A 19,054-nucleotide genomic window follows, 5' to 3' on the forward strand; every position below is an offset into this window, starting at 1 on the left:
GGGGGGGGGAACACCAAACACCAAACCCAAACAAAAACCCACACAAAACCATCACAGTAGGTAGATCCTAAAAAAACCCACAGAATTCAGTAACATTCTAAAAAAACAAAACAAAACAAAACAAACCCACAAAAAAAGCCCACCACACCCCCCCATCAGTAGTGCTTCAAGCATCAGGAGTCACCCTGCTCATACACTTGTCTAAAAACAGGTAGTCCCAAGGAATGTTTTAACAGTGCTGCTGTACATCCCATCCTGCTCCAACCCACAGAATTACTTTTTTCTCCCTCCCCATACTGTATGAAGGCTTTATCCATCCCACTTTTTCCATCGCTTCAGCTCACTTTGAAAATATCTAGTCTCTTCTTCCTTCTCCGTGACTCCCATTTCAGAGCACTGGAACTGGCTTGTCTTCTCTGCAACTTGCAGTTTCTAGTCGTACAGCCAAATCCCACTGGAGTATTTCAAACCTCCCACGTTTTCTCTCCAACAGAACGGCTCTTTCAAGTGGTGCTTGGAAGTCAAGCTGTACAGCTGAAATAATGTCTTCGGGTAAATGGCCGTTCCACCCCTTCGTAAAGAACTCCCCGTTACCGAGCCACGCACCACAGCTATTGCTTACGTGAGGCCAGGCAGGCCCCTACGAGATGCAGGGTTGCTGATGGACAGACACGTGATTTTAAACAACTAATTTTTTTTTTTTTTAAAAGGGTATGTAGTTCCCTGATAACACTTTTAATCAAAAAAGCTGGTCTTCAAGACTCGGGCCGTAATACTTACTTTTATCTATGTTACACACAGGGAACATATTCCTGCATAACTGGAAACCAGCTTATTTTATGGTAACCACAATGTATTCTTCCAAGATTTATTCCCAAAGACGAGTTACAGGAAAAACAAAACCAATGTTTAAAAATCCATGAATAGTCATGTGATAACTTTCAAACAAACAACTTTTCAAGAAAATGAGTCAAAGCATTCTAGTGAAAGTTGCACAAACTACTGGGATAAGCTTTCAAGAAATAACCAACACAGCTGAAACTGCTAAACTCAGAAAAGGTACCGCCACACTGCGCGCCTCCCCGCTGGCTGCTGGCAACAGGAACAGCACAACCAAAGGATGACCAAACCACAAGCAGACATCCAGACAGAAAAATAATATAATGCCGTCACACTAACGTTCGTGAAAACAAGCTGTCTCTTAACCTTTTTACACTGACTGTCCAATCACTCAAAACAAAAGGGGACAAAAATTTTAGAATAAATTTAGGTTGTTCAGTCACCTGAGTGGATGAACGTGAATAAAATACGACCAAAAAGCTCAAAGGAATTTCATGCCTTCAATGTCGAGTCGAACGAACAGGCAAGGACAGAAAAATGCTGGTCTGTCAAGTTTCACGCACTGATTTTAAAAGCCTTCATTTCATCTTTTAAGGGCCACTGGACGGGTCTAACATATGAAGGCATAAAACAGGCTTACAACCTCACAGCCGTCCTGTATTTACCCATCATGCCTTAAGTGCATTAACAACCAATTTGATCATATAAAAATGAGAAGACATGCTGTAAGGGCAATATTCTAAGCACTGAAATTCCAAAATCTTAAATCAACACTTATTTCTTCATTCTCATGCTTGGCAAAATGGTTTTCAAAACGTACATAAAAATGGCACCGAGGATAATGGGGCCAAATAACCCTCACTAATATTTGAGGGGGTTTTGTACTTTTTTTAATATCTAGTACATATTCTGTAAGTCAACATGGTAATAGCTGTGCCCACTGAACCCACAAAATACTTGACATTCAAGTGAGTCTGGGTTCTCCCTTCCTATGAGACACCAATACCTTTCTTAACACCTCTGTCTTATTTCCGTGGTCATGAAGACCAAAATTAATCCCTGCTGCAGTCTGTCAAAGTGACATGAGGACATGCTAAATGTTTAAAAGCAACTGCCATGATTCAGGAATCCCTTCAAAACACTATAGGAATCAGATATATATACACATCTGTGCTGATTTTAGCTGGGATAAAATTAATTTTCCTCACAGTAACTAGTATAAGGCTATGTTTTAGCTGTGCTGAAAAAAATTTTTACAATATACTAAAGTTCTTAGTAGTTGCTAAGCAATGTTTATGTCAACTCAAGGACTTTTCCAGTTTCTGATACTACCCATATTCCCAGCTTCCACTCCGTAAGAAGCTGGGAGGGGACACATCCCAGCCAGCTGACCCCAACTGACCAAAGGGACATCACATGCCATCAAACGTCATGCTCAGTATGTAAGTTGTGGGTAGTAGGCTGGGGGTCTCGGTCACTCTCTCTCAGTGAGTATCTGTGCTGTCTTGCTGGATCTTGGGCCTCTCAAGCTCTGTCTCTGCTCTGGGACTGGGCTGGGCATCAGTTGGCAGGTGGTGAGCGGCTATATAATTTGTTTTCCATTATTTTCATTACATATCATTAATAGTGGTAGTATTATTTTCATTACATATTATTAGTATTGTTAGTATTATTAGTATTGTTATTTCATTTCTTTTCAATGATTAAGTTGTTGTTATCTGAATGCACGAGTCATCTTTTTCCTCCAATTCTCCTCCCTGTCCCACTGGTGGAGGGGGAGGTGAGCGAGCGCCTGTGTGGTGCTTAGTTGCTGGCTGGGGTTAAACCACAATAACATCCGTATGCAAAGATACCACAAGATCCCAGAACATCACCTTCCATTGGATCGCTTGCCTCCCGAAACAAAATATCTCCTCAGTACAATTAAAATTTTGGACACCAGAAACGAGCAGCAAAGCAAACCTTATCTTGAACTATACTGACAGTCCCTGGAAGCAGCAAAGCAAACCTTATCTTCTTGAACTATACTGACAGTCCCTGGTTCATCCCCAGGATCAGACAGCGAGGGCCACTAAGCAGGCTTGCGTCACCTTAATCTGACAGCAATGGCCACACCGAGGCTTGGTACTACGCTGAGAATCCATCTCGCTAATGGGTTTTTCCAAATATTTGCTGTCTGTAGAGGATTCGAGATTCATTAATGGACCTTACTCTACAGTATCATACCACCAGTGTCACATCTAATCTAGTTCATTTCTTCCAGTACTTCCTTCTCCAGCAATTATTTTCTTTGCACACCTCTCCTTTGACTGCTGTGTTCTTATTTCTAGGAACCTAGTTTGGGATACATTCATCAAGGTTCCACCAGCAATTTCAATTCCTTTCCGCTGCTCCATTTCCTCGCCCAGTCAATCCCTGGGTTCCTTCAGGTACTGATGCTCATTTGCCCTCCCATAGCTTCCCTAAATTCCCCAGTACCAACCTAGTGACATTTTGCTTATAAGCATTCTTTGTGTGTCACATGGTATCTTTCTCCAGGCTATCTGAAGAAATCCAGAAATTAGAGAAAGAAAACCTGTGTTTTCAGTAAAGAACAGTATTTATACCTGTGACAAGACAAGCTAAAAGCAGCAATAAAGAAAAATATAAAAATATATATTCAACACAAGGTGGAGTCTTCCAGAAGTTAGCTGTCAATACCTAACAACTCTCCCACCAGACTGTTAGAAACCTTAGCAAGCCCATCCAGTAAGGGGCTTTACAGATTTAACAGTCATAAACACCTAACTATCCCTTCTCCAGTGTACTGGGAGACTTTGCTTCCCGGTACAAACGTGCAACACCTTCACACACAAATGATTATGGATTTTTAAACATGAGCACAGCCTTTTCCTTCTACCCTTATTTTCCAAGCGAGGCAAAGGTTTGTGGAAGCCTCCACAGTCACACCTTCCTCAAGGAGAGTTCTGAACCGGAGCATTAACAGCAGAAAGCAGCAGTCAGCTTTCAGAACAGCTTACAACCGACAGCACTGAAACACTGGAGGATACACAACGAACCACAGTGGAAAGGCAGCTTCAAATTTCTATATTCTAAAAGGCAGACTGGGTCAGGCAGAAAATAAGGAAATTCTACAGTAAGCGCCAGCAAGACAAAACACATTAGAAATACTTTCCAAAGCTTTTGGAAAGATACCAATAAAGGCCATCTCCTCTCCGAAGCTTTATTGGACTACACTAACCACAACAGCAAAACCAAATGTTTGCCTAGGACAGAGATAAACAAATCAAACCACATGCCTTGATCTAGTCCTAAAAAGCACACAGTGCCCCTCCGAGTGCCCACCTACACTTCTAACTGCTCTTTAACAAAACCAAAACAAAACCCAAACCAACCAAATATTCCGAGGGTGTTTCATTGGTAAGAACATGAAACAAACACTTTACTCTTAATACATATGTATCTTGCTTAGGTACTAGAGACCTGTTGCAGTAAGACAATTTCAGAGCAATTGTATTATAAAGACAATTCTTTTTGTCTTCAAAGAAATACTAAAATTTCTTAAGTATTCTTGGAATTCAGAGTATATTTTGCTCGTGAGTCATCTTATATTCCAGGCACCAAGCGGGTAAATGCCTTACTACTCTGCCTCCGAAGTTCCCTCCACAGTAACTTGTACAAACATGGTTAAGCTCACATTTCAAGTTACTGTGAATACTCAATTCCCACAAGTTTTATGGTGTAAGTACCAAATTCTTACAGAAGGCTGCACTTTACATTCACAGAGTTATTCTAGAAACTACGTAGTTTTTTTCTGTTTGAGGAACCAAGTGTGTTCTCCTTCTTGCAGCTGCTTTATATAAAAAAATATTCTTTGGAGTTAATATTCGTGGAGCCTTACAGGAGTGCTAGGGCATTAAACTAAAAATTCAGCATAGTAGATTTGCTAAGTATTTGTGAAATAGAATACGTGCCACAGAAGAAACTCTGCACAGCGCTGATGGGCCTGCCTTACTAGCCCAAAGCAAACCCAGAAACCTATGTGCTCAACAGCTCCAAGTCAAAAATCCACTACAGTATATATTAAGCTGTCCCTCGGGGGATTTCTGCATTTTCCAGCTCACATTATGTCCCAACATAAATAAAATGAAAACTTCATCCCTTGAAAAGAGGAGGTTCAAGATTAGTGGCCAATGTCTGCCAGACACTTTCACAAAGAGGCCTTTAGGAAAACTTGCCTCAGCTTTCCAAAAAGTAGAGTTATTCTCTCAGGCACTAGCTTGCAAGCACTGCTCCTCTTTTCACTGCTTTTGCTGTCAATAAGCAAACAACTAAACAGCAATTCTTCAGGTCAGTATGATAGAATTTTCCTAAAGCTCTTCTTACATTGAACAGACCAAGGAACAATGTGCCACCTTTTATCATGTTGATCTCGTGAGGGAGGTTTCAAATTAGCTAACATTATCTCCATGTACCGTTAACAGTTACTATGAACTCAAATAATTTTGACCAAATATATCAATGTGTAGTTGTATAAACAACATGCAAAGCAACATCTTCAAGCTTTCCTTTCCCAAATCCACTGACAAGGCAACTTTGAATAAAACTTGCCATACTAGCACTTTTAATTAATAGAAGGCAAGGTTTATAGGGAGAGAGAATATCTTACAAGACACAGCTGGAACAAACAGACAAGCTCTTCAATCCTGTCTTCAGCTCTGAAACAGAAGCAGCAAATTCCAACCCAAGCTCAGGCCAGGAACAATTTTTTTTTATCTTAACTTGATTAAATTGTCAAAGTGCTTAATTTTTAAGAGAAAAGGATGGTTGGTCCTGTGGAGCAAAAGGGGAGGTAAGCAAGAGGAGATAGTTACCTATCTACAGATGGTAGTCACCCCTCCCCCAAAAAACTTAAGATGGCTGGATTGAATTGTAGGGGAAACTAAAGGTCCATTAAAAAAAACCCAAAAAACAAAACAACAAAACAGTAATTGCTGAGTCTGGTTTCTGATACTCAAAAGAAATCAGAAATTTCAACTCCTAGGTTCCTCCTTTTAGGGTATTACTTACAGCTCCTCTGACATTCACCACTACCATCAATTACAACTCAGCATGCTGAGGTACTGCCAAATGGAAAAATGTGTGTAGAAGTGCTGAAGCTGTTATCTCATTAATGCATAGATTAATTCAGGTCTAACTCACTGGCTTATATGCCACACACATCTTCAACACTATCTAACAAAGCGCATTAAAATTTTTGCTGTAAAAGCTCAATCAAACCTGTAGTGACAATATGCTAAACGGTTTTCATTACATACTTAAGCCCACGAATATGAGCTACACAGACTGAGAAAAGCTTACATTGATATTTTCTAATTGCAGTAGATGTACTGTGTAGTAGGATTTGATGTCTTCAGATACTAGCCTCACACGGAAACCCGTTTCGCTGAACGTCATAACTTCCTCTTCTTTTGTTGGCCAGTATTGTGCACACTTCACCTAATCCATTTTTTAAAAAAGGAGAAAAAGAAGATAAAAAAAAAGAAAAATCTGGTTAAGTATCCTAATATCTTGGGCTTTTCATGAGCAGATACTAAGACCCCCTTACTCAGTACAGTAGACTCAAGTACCTGTTCTCAGTTTGAGGAATTCTCAAAGTCCACAATGTTTACAACCAAGTTACTAAAACTGTTTCAATGGCTATTAGGCATTCTAGCTTTACCTGTGTATGCTTTCTCTCACCACAGGGCTAGCACGGTTTGAGATGTACCTTAACCCTCCTCCTTCTCCCCCCTCTTCTTCTCCATGGTGAAGAGGTATCTTTACACAAGTATTTCAACAACTCTTCCCCCCTCCATTTTGGATGTGCACGTGTACGTAACTGATGCAGCACATCCAGTTTTCCCAAGGCTTGCTGAATACTGGAAGATTCTAGCGAAACAAAAGGATGAACTAGCAAAGCAATGCAAAACTGCCCCTTATTCCTCTTGCCCTGCACTCAAACTTCCTGTAAGAAAATTTTTGCAAAAGAGAATAAGTGACTTTTTAATGGACTAAAATCTTTTTCACTGAGAAATCTACTCTGAAGAAAAACCATAAACCTCAAATGATATGCATTTACAACTCAAATCCACAGTGGTTTTAGGCACATTAGCAAGAAAGCGACATCATAACAGAAGATATGTGTATTCTGCATGTATACCACCAGCTATAAAGAATCAAAAATAACTAGACCAGTTTGAGAGCTGGTGGGCAGCAGCTTGTCTCCATTGTTACAAACAATTAAGATCACTACATAACAAATATACCACTCTCTTAGATTCAGAAGAAATAATCTAAAGATACTTTAATTCAAACTGGTTTTCCCACCTTTCATGGTGTTCTAGAGCATCTTACACTGCTTCTACTTCATCATATTTCAGTCAGTACATCATGTCACTATCAGATTTCTGGATGTATGTTTATTAGATACAGCTTTCACCAAACTGAATTTTGTGTCTTAGCTCCACCACTGTAATCCTATATTAAACACGTTATACTGTATGCCACTGTTATGTTAAAAGAACTAACAGGCTTTCTCAATGAAACATTGTTCAACTCTATTAAAATTCCTTGCCTTACTTTACAACGTTAGGCCTAATCTTACTTACCGATCCTTTTTCAACAATTCTGTTCAGCATGACAACTGCTTTGGTTTGTTGTTGCCACACCATTAGCCAAAAATGACAACATGTATTAGGTAGTGGACCCTGTGTAGTGAAGAAAAAAAAAAAAAAAAGGGATGGGAGAATATAGGAAAAGCAGTGTTTGAACACAGTTAATTGTCCACTGTGTGAAACAGGAAAAAGTCTTCCTCTGAAAAGTTCAAACAAATTTTTCATAGAAGGATAGAAGTGACAGGCAAGAAAGTAACTTCACTGCAACAGATCACTCCAGTACTTAAAAGTTTAAAAACAACCCCAAATAAATAACCAAACCACAACCAAACAACAAACCAGTAAGAACTCAGGCATGGGATGTTTCAGTTTGGGCATCCGTACTATTGTGCCCTTAGAAGAATGGCTACTGCAGGCATGCCAAGAAGGTACAAGATGAAATCAGGGGTAAAAGAATTCTTGCAACCTACTTCCAAAGAACTGAAGAAGAGAGCAAGAAATTCTTGGAAAGCTTTATATGCAATAAATTCATCATACTTAATATTTCCTTCAGCTTTTTCTTAAAATATAACATAATGTGTTCACAGCTAGATCAAACAGGCAGTGTGATGTATGTAACTCACAGAGACAAGGAACCATCCAAATACACACTATGACTATACAAATCCCCCTCTAGACTGTCAATCCCCATAACAACCTAGTAATTGGTACTACTTACCTGGGTTAAAATATAGTATCTCTGGGCTTCTTCTATGACCACTAGGCTGGCGTTGATATAGTCATTCTCAGTGTTCTGCAATTTTACCCGACTATGATCATCTAAAATTCAAAGAAAATAAGAATTAATGATGTATCCATTATGATGAATACTCTCTTAATGGCAAGTTTAGTTCTGACGAGCAACTAGAAATAAATTCTGCAGTACTAACCAAACAGCAGACTGCAACTATACACCTAACTGATTTCTCATGTCATTTTTATGTCTGCCTGTCTCCTTCTCCCCTCAGCATTCCAGAGTAATTTCAGGCAGCTATTAATAGAAGCTGCTCAGAAAACGGCAATACCTAGTTATCTTAAAAAAACCAAAACAATCCTCCCTCACATGCCAAAAAGACGCTCACAGCCATCCCTCAGCAGTTTTATTTCCTTAACATCACAGCACCGCAACCCACGCTAGGCAGCACTCTGTACTATCACACCAGATCACTCCACTGCGTGGTTTCCTTTGAGTTCAGAATTCCAAGCTTTTGGGTGAAGTTTCATAGGTTGAGGTGGAATTGTAAACTTAAACACAAACAGTTTCCAAAAAAAAAATCAATTTCCAATAATCCACACCAAGCTTTGATCAATTTAATTTTCCAACTTTCCCTTAATTTATTGTTTTAATACTATACAAATAAAAATACCGAAGAAGGGGCACATGCAAAAATGTACCTATTTAACAAATTTTCGAGTTAAGACTAATCTAATTACACAGTTTCAGTCTCTCACAGCTACCTAGGCAAGACAGAAGATTTCCCTATTTATGGCAGAGGCAAGCAAAGGACTGTGTTTAAAATTATAACATTAATATAAGAAAGATTATCGGACTGTCACACTAAACCACTGTGTAATAAAAAGTCACTGTGGCTGTTCCTAGAACCTTTTAGTATCTGATTTATCACCCTCCAGGAGACATTCAGGCAATCAGCCTTGTTCACAGTAAGTAATCCTTCCGCCATCTATTAGAACTGTATTAAATAAACAGCATTTTTAGTTTAAAATCTGTACACAATTTCATGCCAGGAAACGAGATCCAACTGACTGCAAAGGCTCAGCTGCCTAGACAGGCAGTTTATGAGAAGAGTAAATAAAAAATAGCAAGTTAAAAAGACTTCAACACATTTCAGGAAGAGATGGGAGAGATTCCATGGAGAAACTGACAATACTGAGAGTGAATTACAGTGCAATGCCAGTTTCTAACCTATGTTCACCTGGTCTAACCCACAAAACACATATGGGGTGCCGACCGCTAGCACAGGTGCCATTAAAATGTAAGCCCACTTACATCTCTTCTCCCATCTCCACACCAAAAAGCTAACTTCCTTTTGATAAACTTATTGAGAAATGCACAGAATCCATGAGTTCTGACATAAGCAACTACCAAGTATTGCGTTCAGTGCAGCTATGGTATCTGAACTCAGACTGTCCCTATATCACAGCCAGTCTACACAGCACAAGGCTTATCTAAGAAATCCGTGAATATGACCCCGGACAGGCAAAAAGCTGATGGGAATCAAAAAAGTTACTGATCCTTGTTCTATGGACCGCTCATATGATTTTATAATATGCTGAGAGATATGGTTTAGTGGCAGACAGATACGGTTGGACTGGATGATCTCTAAGGTCTTTTCCAACCTAGTGATTCTATGATTCTATAATACTTTCCATATGCCCCGAAGCCTGGGAAAAGTATGTTTACTAGGTCTTGAGCTACCTATATACGACCCCTCACCTACCTGCTATTGGCAGCTGTCAAGGAGGACCTTGCTGTATTCAAGAAAAGTAGTCAACAGTAAATCACGGTTTTTTGGTTTTTTTTTTGGAAGGACTTTGGGGTTGTCACCCACCTTTAGCTGTACGTGACTGCACGTAAAGGCTAGCAAACACGCAGAGAACAGAGAATATGCTGAAAACCTATTTTTAACACAAAAGTATGAGAAAGCTACTGGTTGAGTCTGTTTTCATTAGCATTCCAGCTGTAAGGCAACACCATCTTGACTTTCAGGAGTCTTAAAACTGATTTATGATACATCTGTGTAAAGAAAAAGAAATATTTTCAAATCCCAGACACAGTAAACTTAAGACGTGTGCATTTAAAAGTAAAATATATATCTCCTCGCACTGTTGCCTGGATAGGAAAGTGTTGGTTTTTCCTTTCATGTATCACTTTATCTGAAATGTTTCTCCTGGAGAGAAACCAAGACCTTTGTAAATATTACATGTCATTTGCCAACAGGAAAAACTTAAGATCTTGTTATAGTAAATCACACATACCGGTACTAGTGTTCTCGGAAAGATGACGTAAGCAAGCGCAGTTAACAGTTTAATCACCCAGCAGCAGCTACGGTATTGCTGCCAGCAGGAGATAACTGCTGAGGCACTAATGAGGTTTCCTACTGTAATCCTTAACACATTTTCAGCCTTATTTTTTCCTGCTTATAAAGTCTGCTTTGTCAACTTGACAAATACAGTTCTGGAAGTTTTTCCTAAAAGGCCCTTTAACAACTAATTCTATGCACAGCCAGCCTGCCTCCTCCCCTCCAACTAAAAGAGAGGTGATCCTACAAGTACACTGGCACACACTCCACAGGACAAAGACAGCCACTAGAATATATTGATTTCCTTTCTTTCAAGGGACAAGGTTCCTAAAGGACACAATGACCCAGAAACCTCATTCAAGCCCTGGCTCGCTCTTCTCTGCTAAATGAAGCAAGCCAACTTTTGACAGTGGGTTAGGTATAACATATTTCCCATATGTAAATCATTTCCAGTTACAAACTACTTCAGATTTATATGAATGATAAACCTATCTTAAATCTTATCTTAAATGTTGCCATGCCCACAACAGCTAAAATATAGTACTCATTTTCTGAAGTGCTAATTCCCCTATTTCAACAAGCTATGCAATCTGAAAAGGAAGTGGAAACCTTAAAAACGCTTCTCATTCTGGCTCCTGCGCTAAGAAAACTACTAGAACCACCGCGCCTGAGATAAGCAAACTCTTATTACCCATTTCAAGTGAAACCCTGTTCCACTGATATCACTGACAACACCTTCCGTGTCTCAAATAAGGCTGAGACTCCACACTACACATCAATTCGTCCACTCACTGATAAAAAGAAAATGTCGTATCCAATTAAAGCCAAGATATGCTTTGTTTGGCATTTTACATCATCCAGTTCTTGCAGCTGGCTAACGAAAGCTTTTTATTTGAAAACAACTATGTTTCTAGAAGTGAAAGCAGTGTATAATTTAAAAATTATCTTTTATCCAAGCAATGTCTTTTGATTAAAAGATGTCTCCAAATACAGAGCAATATATTAACAACAAAGGAGGGGTGAAATGCTCTTTAGCGGAATAAAGAAAGCTGTAAGACATGCAGCCATAAGCCATACCCATCTGGCCCTTTCCCGCCTACCAGCAGACCCCCTTCGTTTCACTAACCTAAATCTAGTCTATCTGAGCTGCTAAATTATTCAGACTATAGTACTCCGTCACTAGACCTCTAGTCTCAAGTCTCAGAGGTAGCCTAAGGCAAAGGAAAGGCAAAGTGACTTTTCCCTTCGTTGGCACTGGCTGTACGCAACAAATACCATCACATCAATCACGGCCTATCTCACGACTGAAATGTGTTCATACTGAAATATATGCATAACTACTGCACAGGACCCTTACACTCTTAAGCAGGACTGCGGGGAAAAAAAAACCCAACCCACATACTATAAAATTGAGATCAGTATGTGCTCCAACCCCAAAGAAAAGTAGTCTCTCCAAAAGCAGCATGTTGAGTTTATTTATACCGTGTTTCTGATAACAAGACGTTTTAGAGAATCATTCAGTAAAGTCATAAAAAAATCATCACTGTCAGCTTCTAATATGGACAACAGTAAGTGCAGCAGGCTTATTTTGGACAGAACATCTCCCTGTTCTCAGCACATACACTCAAAACACAGGAAAGGAACATTTGTGCAATGATAATTAATCAACACTATGTACAAAACCATCCACGTCAGCTCCAACTCTGATCCCTGTAAAGCACAACACCCTTCACGTTCCTCTCTCCCGGCATATACTCCGTGACAACTCTAAGCGTATGGCTGAAAGGTCAACACCAAGTCTACTAATGGCCACAGGATGAAACCATGGGAAACCACCCCCTCTCAAGACCCTCCAACAGCAAAACAATCTACCAGGCAAAAATGTTCGGATGACCTAAGAAATGGGGCTACACACTGCATGTAAGGAAGGCTAAAGGTGAAACTGTGTAAACCCCCATCTACTCTCCAAAAGCAAAAGAGGGGGATAAAAAAGAATCCTGCTAATTCTGCAGAGGGGATTTCCTTCTTGCCTGTAAATCTGGGAAGACAGTAAGCAGATCTCTAAAGGTGTTTACAGTCAATCTGAGACATGACTCCTCTGATCTCAACTATGGGTGGAATTTAGAAGGAAAGTAGTAACAGAAATCTTAGTGTTTCATTAAAATTATCAATAAAGAACAATAACCTTCTAAGTTATTTTCCTCTTAACAATGTTTTCTGAGAAATGGTTTCATCTGTCAGGAAATGACTGGCTGTCAAACCAAACCTATTTCAGATTAACTTCCTGTTTCAATACTACCACATAGCCAAAATATTCCTCTCCCTGTTGTAGAGTAATACCAAACTGCCAGACTGCTATTTATTTTGGCTAGGCAGTAACTCTTGAGGGCTTTCACCCTACCAAACTTATACACAGCATAGCTCTTCAGCCAACGAAACTGGACCCTAACAAAAATACTTATGAAACTGGAGACAATGTGAAACTGGGCTGTAATGGGCAAAGACGATTAGATTTCCCCAGCTAACAGGAATCAACTTTTACCTAGAAACGTATGTAACGGACACAAGTTGGTTTCCATGCGCATGTCCTGGGTATTATGGCTGAAATGGGGCAAACCAACCCAAAGCATTTTTTCCTGCACTTGTAATGGACATCTTTTCTGTAAGAGAGGATAATCTTTGCATTTCCCCTTGCAGACATACCACCTCAGATTAGAGACTGGCTTGGCCACTATCTAGATTAACAAATCATTTTCTCACTGCTACAGAGAAATACAACATTTTCATCAAATTGTGTCTTACACTATGTTTAAGTAGCTAGATGTTAAAAGTTTAACTGCTAGTTCTGAGGGCCTTTAACAATAAGAGAACATTATCATCCATTTTTCATTTAAACAGTTACAGAGCAGTAAAATTTGCAAAGTGAAGGACTGTGGTGTTAAGATGGTGTAAGACTGAGTTGTCTTGCATTCCTCCAAAGCCAGTTGCTTGCGTACACATACCACAGTTAGCTGTGTTCACCACAGTGACCAAACCACACTGCTCTTAACCCCAGCTGCTTTGAAATTTAGGTACTGCTATCTTGGAATGTTATTTATCATATATTCTCTTCCAGGTCTCTTTGCTCTCCCAGCTCTCACCATCACTACAGAAACAATTATGACTCACGTTTGAAAACACACAGATGTAAAATCCAACAGGAATTAGTTCAAACACGGTGTTTCGCTCTGTTCTCCTCACACAGCCTTGCTCCTAGTGCCCAGTGCAGGCTATCTTGGTGGCCCAATTCAAACTTTCTTTCCCTCATAAATGCTAAAAACTAAGACATGCCTCAAAGTTCACTATCTTAGTTCAGTCATCACGTTACGCTTCACGTCAACCAGCCTGTAATGACTCTAAGCCTTTCCTGAACCCAACTACTACTTCACGACTAGATTTTGTCTGCCTGCTCTTGCACAGGGTCCAAGGATTAAGACAACCTCATCATAATTTCCTCCTGGATAAACGAGCATTTCAGAAGCAGGCTTTGCCATAATGAAGGCAGAGGTGTTTGCGCTCTTCGCTACAGTGAAAGGCATGCCACAATTAAGGAAAATTTTGAGCTCAAAAAAATACAGGAGATGACTATAACTCACACCTCTAAGGTATTATTGCAGGCATTATTATATGCTACTTAAATAACACAATGTCTTATTTATTTGCTTTAGAAACACTCTTAAAAAAAGAAAACACACAAATACGTTGAAGGTAAGCTGCCATTCTCTTTGCTGTAGTGCCCAAGAAATGAAATCCACGGATGAGAGGAATGGTAAATGCATGAATGCAGCTTCTGCCACAAAAGTCATACAGGATATTGGACCCAGGAATAGAACTCAGGTCTCATGGGTTCAAATCCAATTTCCTGCCTTCTCACAACCCCCATCCCAATTTAGGTATGAGACAGAAAGGGAATAAAACACGACCTACTTTACCACCGGTAAGATGCTAATGGTGTGTTGCAACAGGAGAGAAAACCTGGGACACCTCTGTATAGAGCAACACAGGTCCAGCAGAGGCCCATCTCCCTTTGCTGAGCCTGCAGCGGAAGTTAGTAAGCCTTGACTAACTTGAGGTATCTTCTCCAGAACTGTTCGTTTCTCAGACAGACCACACCAGGGAACGCCACGCCGACACAGCAAAGAGCCTGTGCACTGCATTCTGCAGTTCAGCTTCCCCAGAGTGCAGCACTGAGATTCAGCGCTAAGCCAGACCGGGTCCCCTTGGTGCGAATACACGGTGCAGGTCAGCACCCTGGCAGCAGCCTAGCCATCAGCACGCAGCACTGCATCTGACCAGCATGACTCAACCCGACACCCTTTCCGTCTAATTTTGAGAAGTGCTCTGCACATGCTGGAACCGCAACTTTCAGCTGGAAACAAGGAGTTCAGCACTTCTGCAAATCTTACCATAGGTACTCACATGGGGCTCTTAAGGAGCCCAGATACACCAGCAACACTTCAAAAATTCTAGATCCAGTAACAAGAAGGCTTTTAGAGCCTTCAGTGCTCTGGGAAACTTTGTACTAAGGAACACACAAATATTTAACCTGTTCCAAACTCAATGTTTTGTAGAAAAATTAAGGCTGTACTGAATTCTTTTCCTAGTCCTTTTAAGTGACTTATGACAGATTTCTCCAGATATAACTACGTACTGGCAATGTTTTGCTCACCTCTTTTCATAACAATTTTGGATTACAGTTTCTAAAGTAAATGCTGTTTAAAAGAAAGTCCGTAACACTTCAGCAGCAAAGCTGGTGAAAAAACAAAAAAGGCCATGTTCACGTGAGATCTAAGATCATTATGTGACAAAGACCGTTTTATGGCAGTTAGTAAAATACAAAGCACTCTATATCTACTTGTATTGAGAAAATTAACAAACCACCTTATGCATACATTCTTCTGAACAGACAAAAATAACAAGATCAAGTATTTTTTTAAAGCAACAGTAGAAATCCAGTGGCATTTATCCACACCATCTTATAAATGTGCAGAATCACTTAGCCCAAAAGGAAACCGTGTTAGTCAAGGCTTATTAACTTGATTTCTGTGCTCAGCAGATGCTGATTTTTTTTTATGACCGACAGAGCAATATTAAATAAATAATTTCCTTATGAAAAAAGTATCTTGAAAATATTACTTTGTAGCTTACAAACATTTACCTATATACCAATACCTATGATTTGCAATCATATCTCCTTCACCGTTCAGCACAACGAGTTTAACCTGCAGACTCTTCTCCCTTCTGTTACAAGCATTTGTGTATGTGTTACAAAGAAACCATTTATCATAGGATACATGCCTACAGAAACAAACAAAATACAAAACATACAGTGACCCTGATATATTATCTACAGTGTTTGAAAGTAAACTGGGTAAGAAGTCTAGCAAGTTTACTGCAGCAATTACAGAAAAGATACTTACACGGACTAACATCTCTGTATCTGTTTCGACTTCTGTTTTCTAGATATTTTGCAACTCTGTGAGGGTAGTCGCTGGATTTATGTCGAATTTCCTTTAAAAGACAAAACAAAATTGCAATTTACCTATAGCCAATTAGCTAATTAGTTTTCTACACATCCTACTGTAAAACTTAAGGCTAATTATTAGTCAAGGTTATTAATAATTAACATATTTAAACCAACCTTTACTACACCTAGTACTATTTTCACTCAGAAAACATGTGTCTCATTCTTGGCAAGGCTGCTGCCATTTCTATCTTCCCACTGTAGGCTAACACCACCAAGCTCACATAAGCACAACTTCCTAAGCAAGTGATGTAGAAGGAAGAGAGGGGAAAAAAATGTATATAGTTATTATGCTTAGAGTTTACCTCAGCTATTATCTCCCACAGTAACAAGAGGCTCACATAAAACTAAAAGCAGTATACTGCTAGCTCCTTGACACTATCTGGCAACACAACCCCCCTCAAAGGTAACCGAACTAGTTAATGATTTTTATGGCTGCTGTTAACAGCCACAGGATGGTTCCTGGTGGTTTGACAGTTCAACCCATACAGCAGTAGTTAAACATGACCCAATATGAAGGAACAATTCCAGACTCACAGTATCGGTGTGAAATCATAGCCTGCTTCTCCCTGGTTATTAATGCCATCCTTTCAATAATCTGCCTTTGGAAGTATTCAAATGTGCTCCTTTACACACTATTTTAAGGAGCACCCTGTTCACATACTCTGAATGTTCAGTTTCATTAATATTTTGCCTCTGAGTGTATCTTTTCCACAACCTCACTAAGATATACAGATTTACCTTATGCAGACAACAGAAAACACAGAACGGATGCTACTGATGAGCTGCCTCCGATGGACTGAACCACCCCTTTATATCTCTGTACTGATGCCACCTCACCAAACATACTGAACAATATAAAATTAGCTATTTTATTTTGAATTCTCCTTTTGTTTTTAGATGATGTTGCCACATGTGAGCATTATGTCCCAAAGAGCTTTTAAACTCCTCTTTACAGCTAAGCAGTCTTTGGCCTTCTCTGTTTCCAGAGTCTTCTCAAACTTCCTGAACAGTCTATATAGTTCCAGACACTGAACAAAGCCAAAAAGAACTTCAGTGGAAATCTAACATACGTAAGGAAGCTTGATTTTTTTAGCATCTGGTGTGTGACATTACTTAAGTGCAGTGCCAACCTGTAAAGAAGCTAAACACCAACGTGGAACAGCAACTGTCGAGCACCAATGCTCTACACAGCTGTATGAAAATCTCTTAATCTATTAGACAATAAAGTTTTTTTTATTTTGGTACAGCACACTGGAACTTGTTTTCTCCTCTAGGTTATATGGCTTACAAGCTTTGGGAGCAACCACATGCACGTTGAATAAAGCCATCTGGCAGGCATTTGCAAGCAAGTTCCCATGAAATGTAAATTTTGTATTACTTCATAACAGGATTCAACATATTTGGTTTTTAACACCAGCACCCTCTGTGCATACAGAAACAGACCTGCAATTTGGTCAAGAAATATTGAAACAGATAGAAACATTACTGGACGAGGGGGGCAGGGGGAGGTGAGGGGTGGGTGTTGCTAAGAACAATTAAACCTAAGGGAGTTTAATGACTTGTTCTAGAATCAGTTTTCCCACATTTGATCCAGCCATCACAAACTGGAGAAACAAACCCGATGCCAGATGTAACCTAAGGCACATTACACACGAAAAACCTGAATTGAAAAAAAAAAAAGAAAGCAAAACAGTATTATTTATTCAGCCATTAATTCAGATAGGATAGGAACTCTGGGAGTCAGTCAAGTATTCCAAGCTTCATGGGATTTCACCGCTGAAGGGCAAATATACAAAACAGGCCTCAGGAAGAATAAAAAAACCCTAACACTCAACTTGTCTTCAGAGAAACTTACACTTCCCAGGGGGAGTATGTATGTTCCTTATAAAAACTGTGGTAAGAAAATACCTTCCTAAACAATAACTCAGTGTAAAAACAAGCAGTTGGCAATTAGAGTATTTTCTACAAGTTTGTGCTATTTTAAAACATCATCTGCTACTTTCTCTTCACATTTTTAAGCAGACGAGTATCCTCTGGTCTTAAAAGAAGTGTGTTAAGTACCCTGAAAAAGTACTGAGTTTGCAAGGCCTACGAAACCAGGGAAACAAAATTCTAACTCAAAAAATCGTCATTGAAAGGCATTTTACAACATAGCTGTAGTAAAATTAGGACGTCTCTATGTGAAGTTTAGCAGAACGGAATACACAATTTTCAATTTATTTTTCCAAGTACAACTACGTAATATGAAAATGACTTGGGAAAGCTGACTTGTTCAGCCTGCATATACCAGATGTGATCTGTGCGTGCTCTTCTACCTCATGAAAAATACTGGCTGCAGAATTCCTCTCTTATGCTTTTATCTCACGAACTTCGCACACTTCCTGCTGTTCCCTGTTAAAATTCAAACCACAGCTCAGTTACCTGTCTAGAAATAATGTATTTGAAACGCGTGTAAGTCAAACACACCGCTAATTTAACAGATAAAAAGCACAACTTAAAGGTAGCAAAGAGAACTTTCGTTTTGGGCTGCTTTTTCTCATTTGTGACACAGGACTGTAAATACACACTGGCTCGAGGAACCGGTCTACAAATTAAGTCTACAAATGAAGTCTGTTTTATGGAACTGACTTGTTAACTGATTTGTTAGATATTCGCAATCTCCTCGTTGTCTAGAGAAGAAAGGGCAGGCAGCGTTATTTCCGAGAGAGAATCGCGCGGGCCAGCGAAGGGAGCGGGCGGGGGAGGGAGAACAGCGGGTGCCCGAGGAGCCGCCGCGACCCCAAGGGGGATGGCAAGCCTTGGCCGGGTGGGTATCATCCGGTATAACTTTCCATCCTCCCTGGAAACCGCGAGGAAAACGCTCTGGCCCGGCTGGGAGCCAGCCGCCGGATTGAGCCCTCACCGCCTCAGCC

The 19,054-nt window shown here is 39.9% G+C and overlaps 1 protein-coding gene across 1 annotated transcript in view; it reads right to left on the reverse strand.

The window, feature by feature from the left end:
* Nucleotides 1-16,141, reverse strand: part of PTPN2 (protein tyrosine phosphatase, non-receptor type 2) — a gene marked incomplete at its 5' end in the record, with an annotated part of 25,290 nt that extends 9,149 nt beyond the window's left edge. The window contains 4 exons of the mRNA XM_010152963.1: nucleotides 6,202-6,339; nucleotides 7,491-7,589; nucleotides 8,215-8,315; nucleotides 16,036-16,141. Of these exons, the coding sequence (XP_010151265.1) occupies nucleotides 6,202-6,339; nucleotides 7,491-7,589; nucleotides 8,215-8,315; nucleotides 16,036-16,141 (444 nt within the window). The remainder of the gene's footprint in view (nucleotides 1-6,201; nucleotides 6,340-7,490; nucleotides 7,590-8,214; nucleotides 8,316-16,035) is intronic.
* Nucleotides 16,142-19,054: the final 2,913 nt, after the last annotated feature.

This window comes from Eurypyga helias, unplaced genomic scaffold (genome assembly GCF_000690775.1).
Source record: "Eurypyga helias isolate BGI_N326 unplaced genomic scaffold, ASM69077v1 scaffold14010, whole genome shotgun sequence".
Classification (NCBI taxonomy): domain Eukaryota; kingdom Metazoa; phylum Chordata; class Aves; order Eurypygiformes; family Eurypygidae; genus Eurypyga; species Eurypyga helias.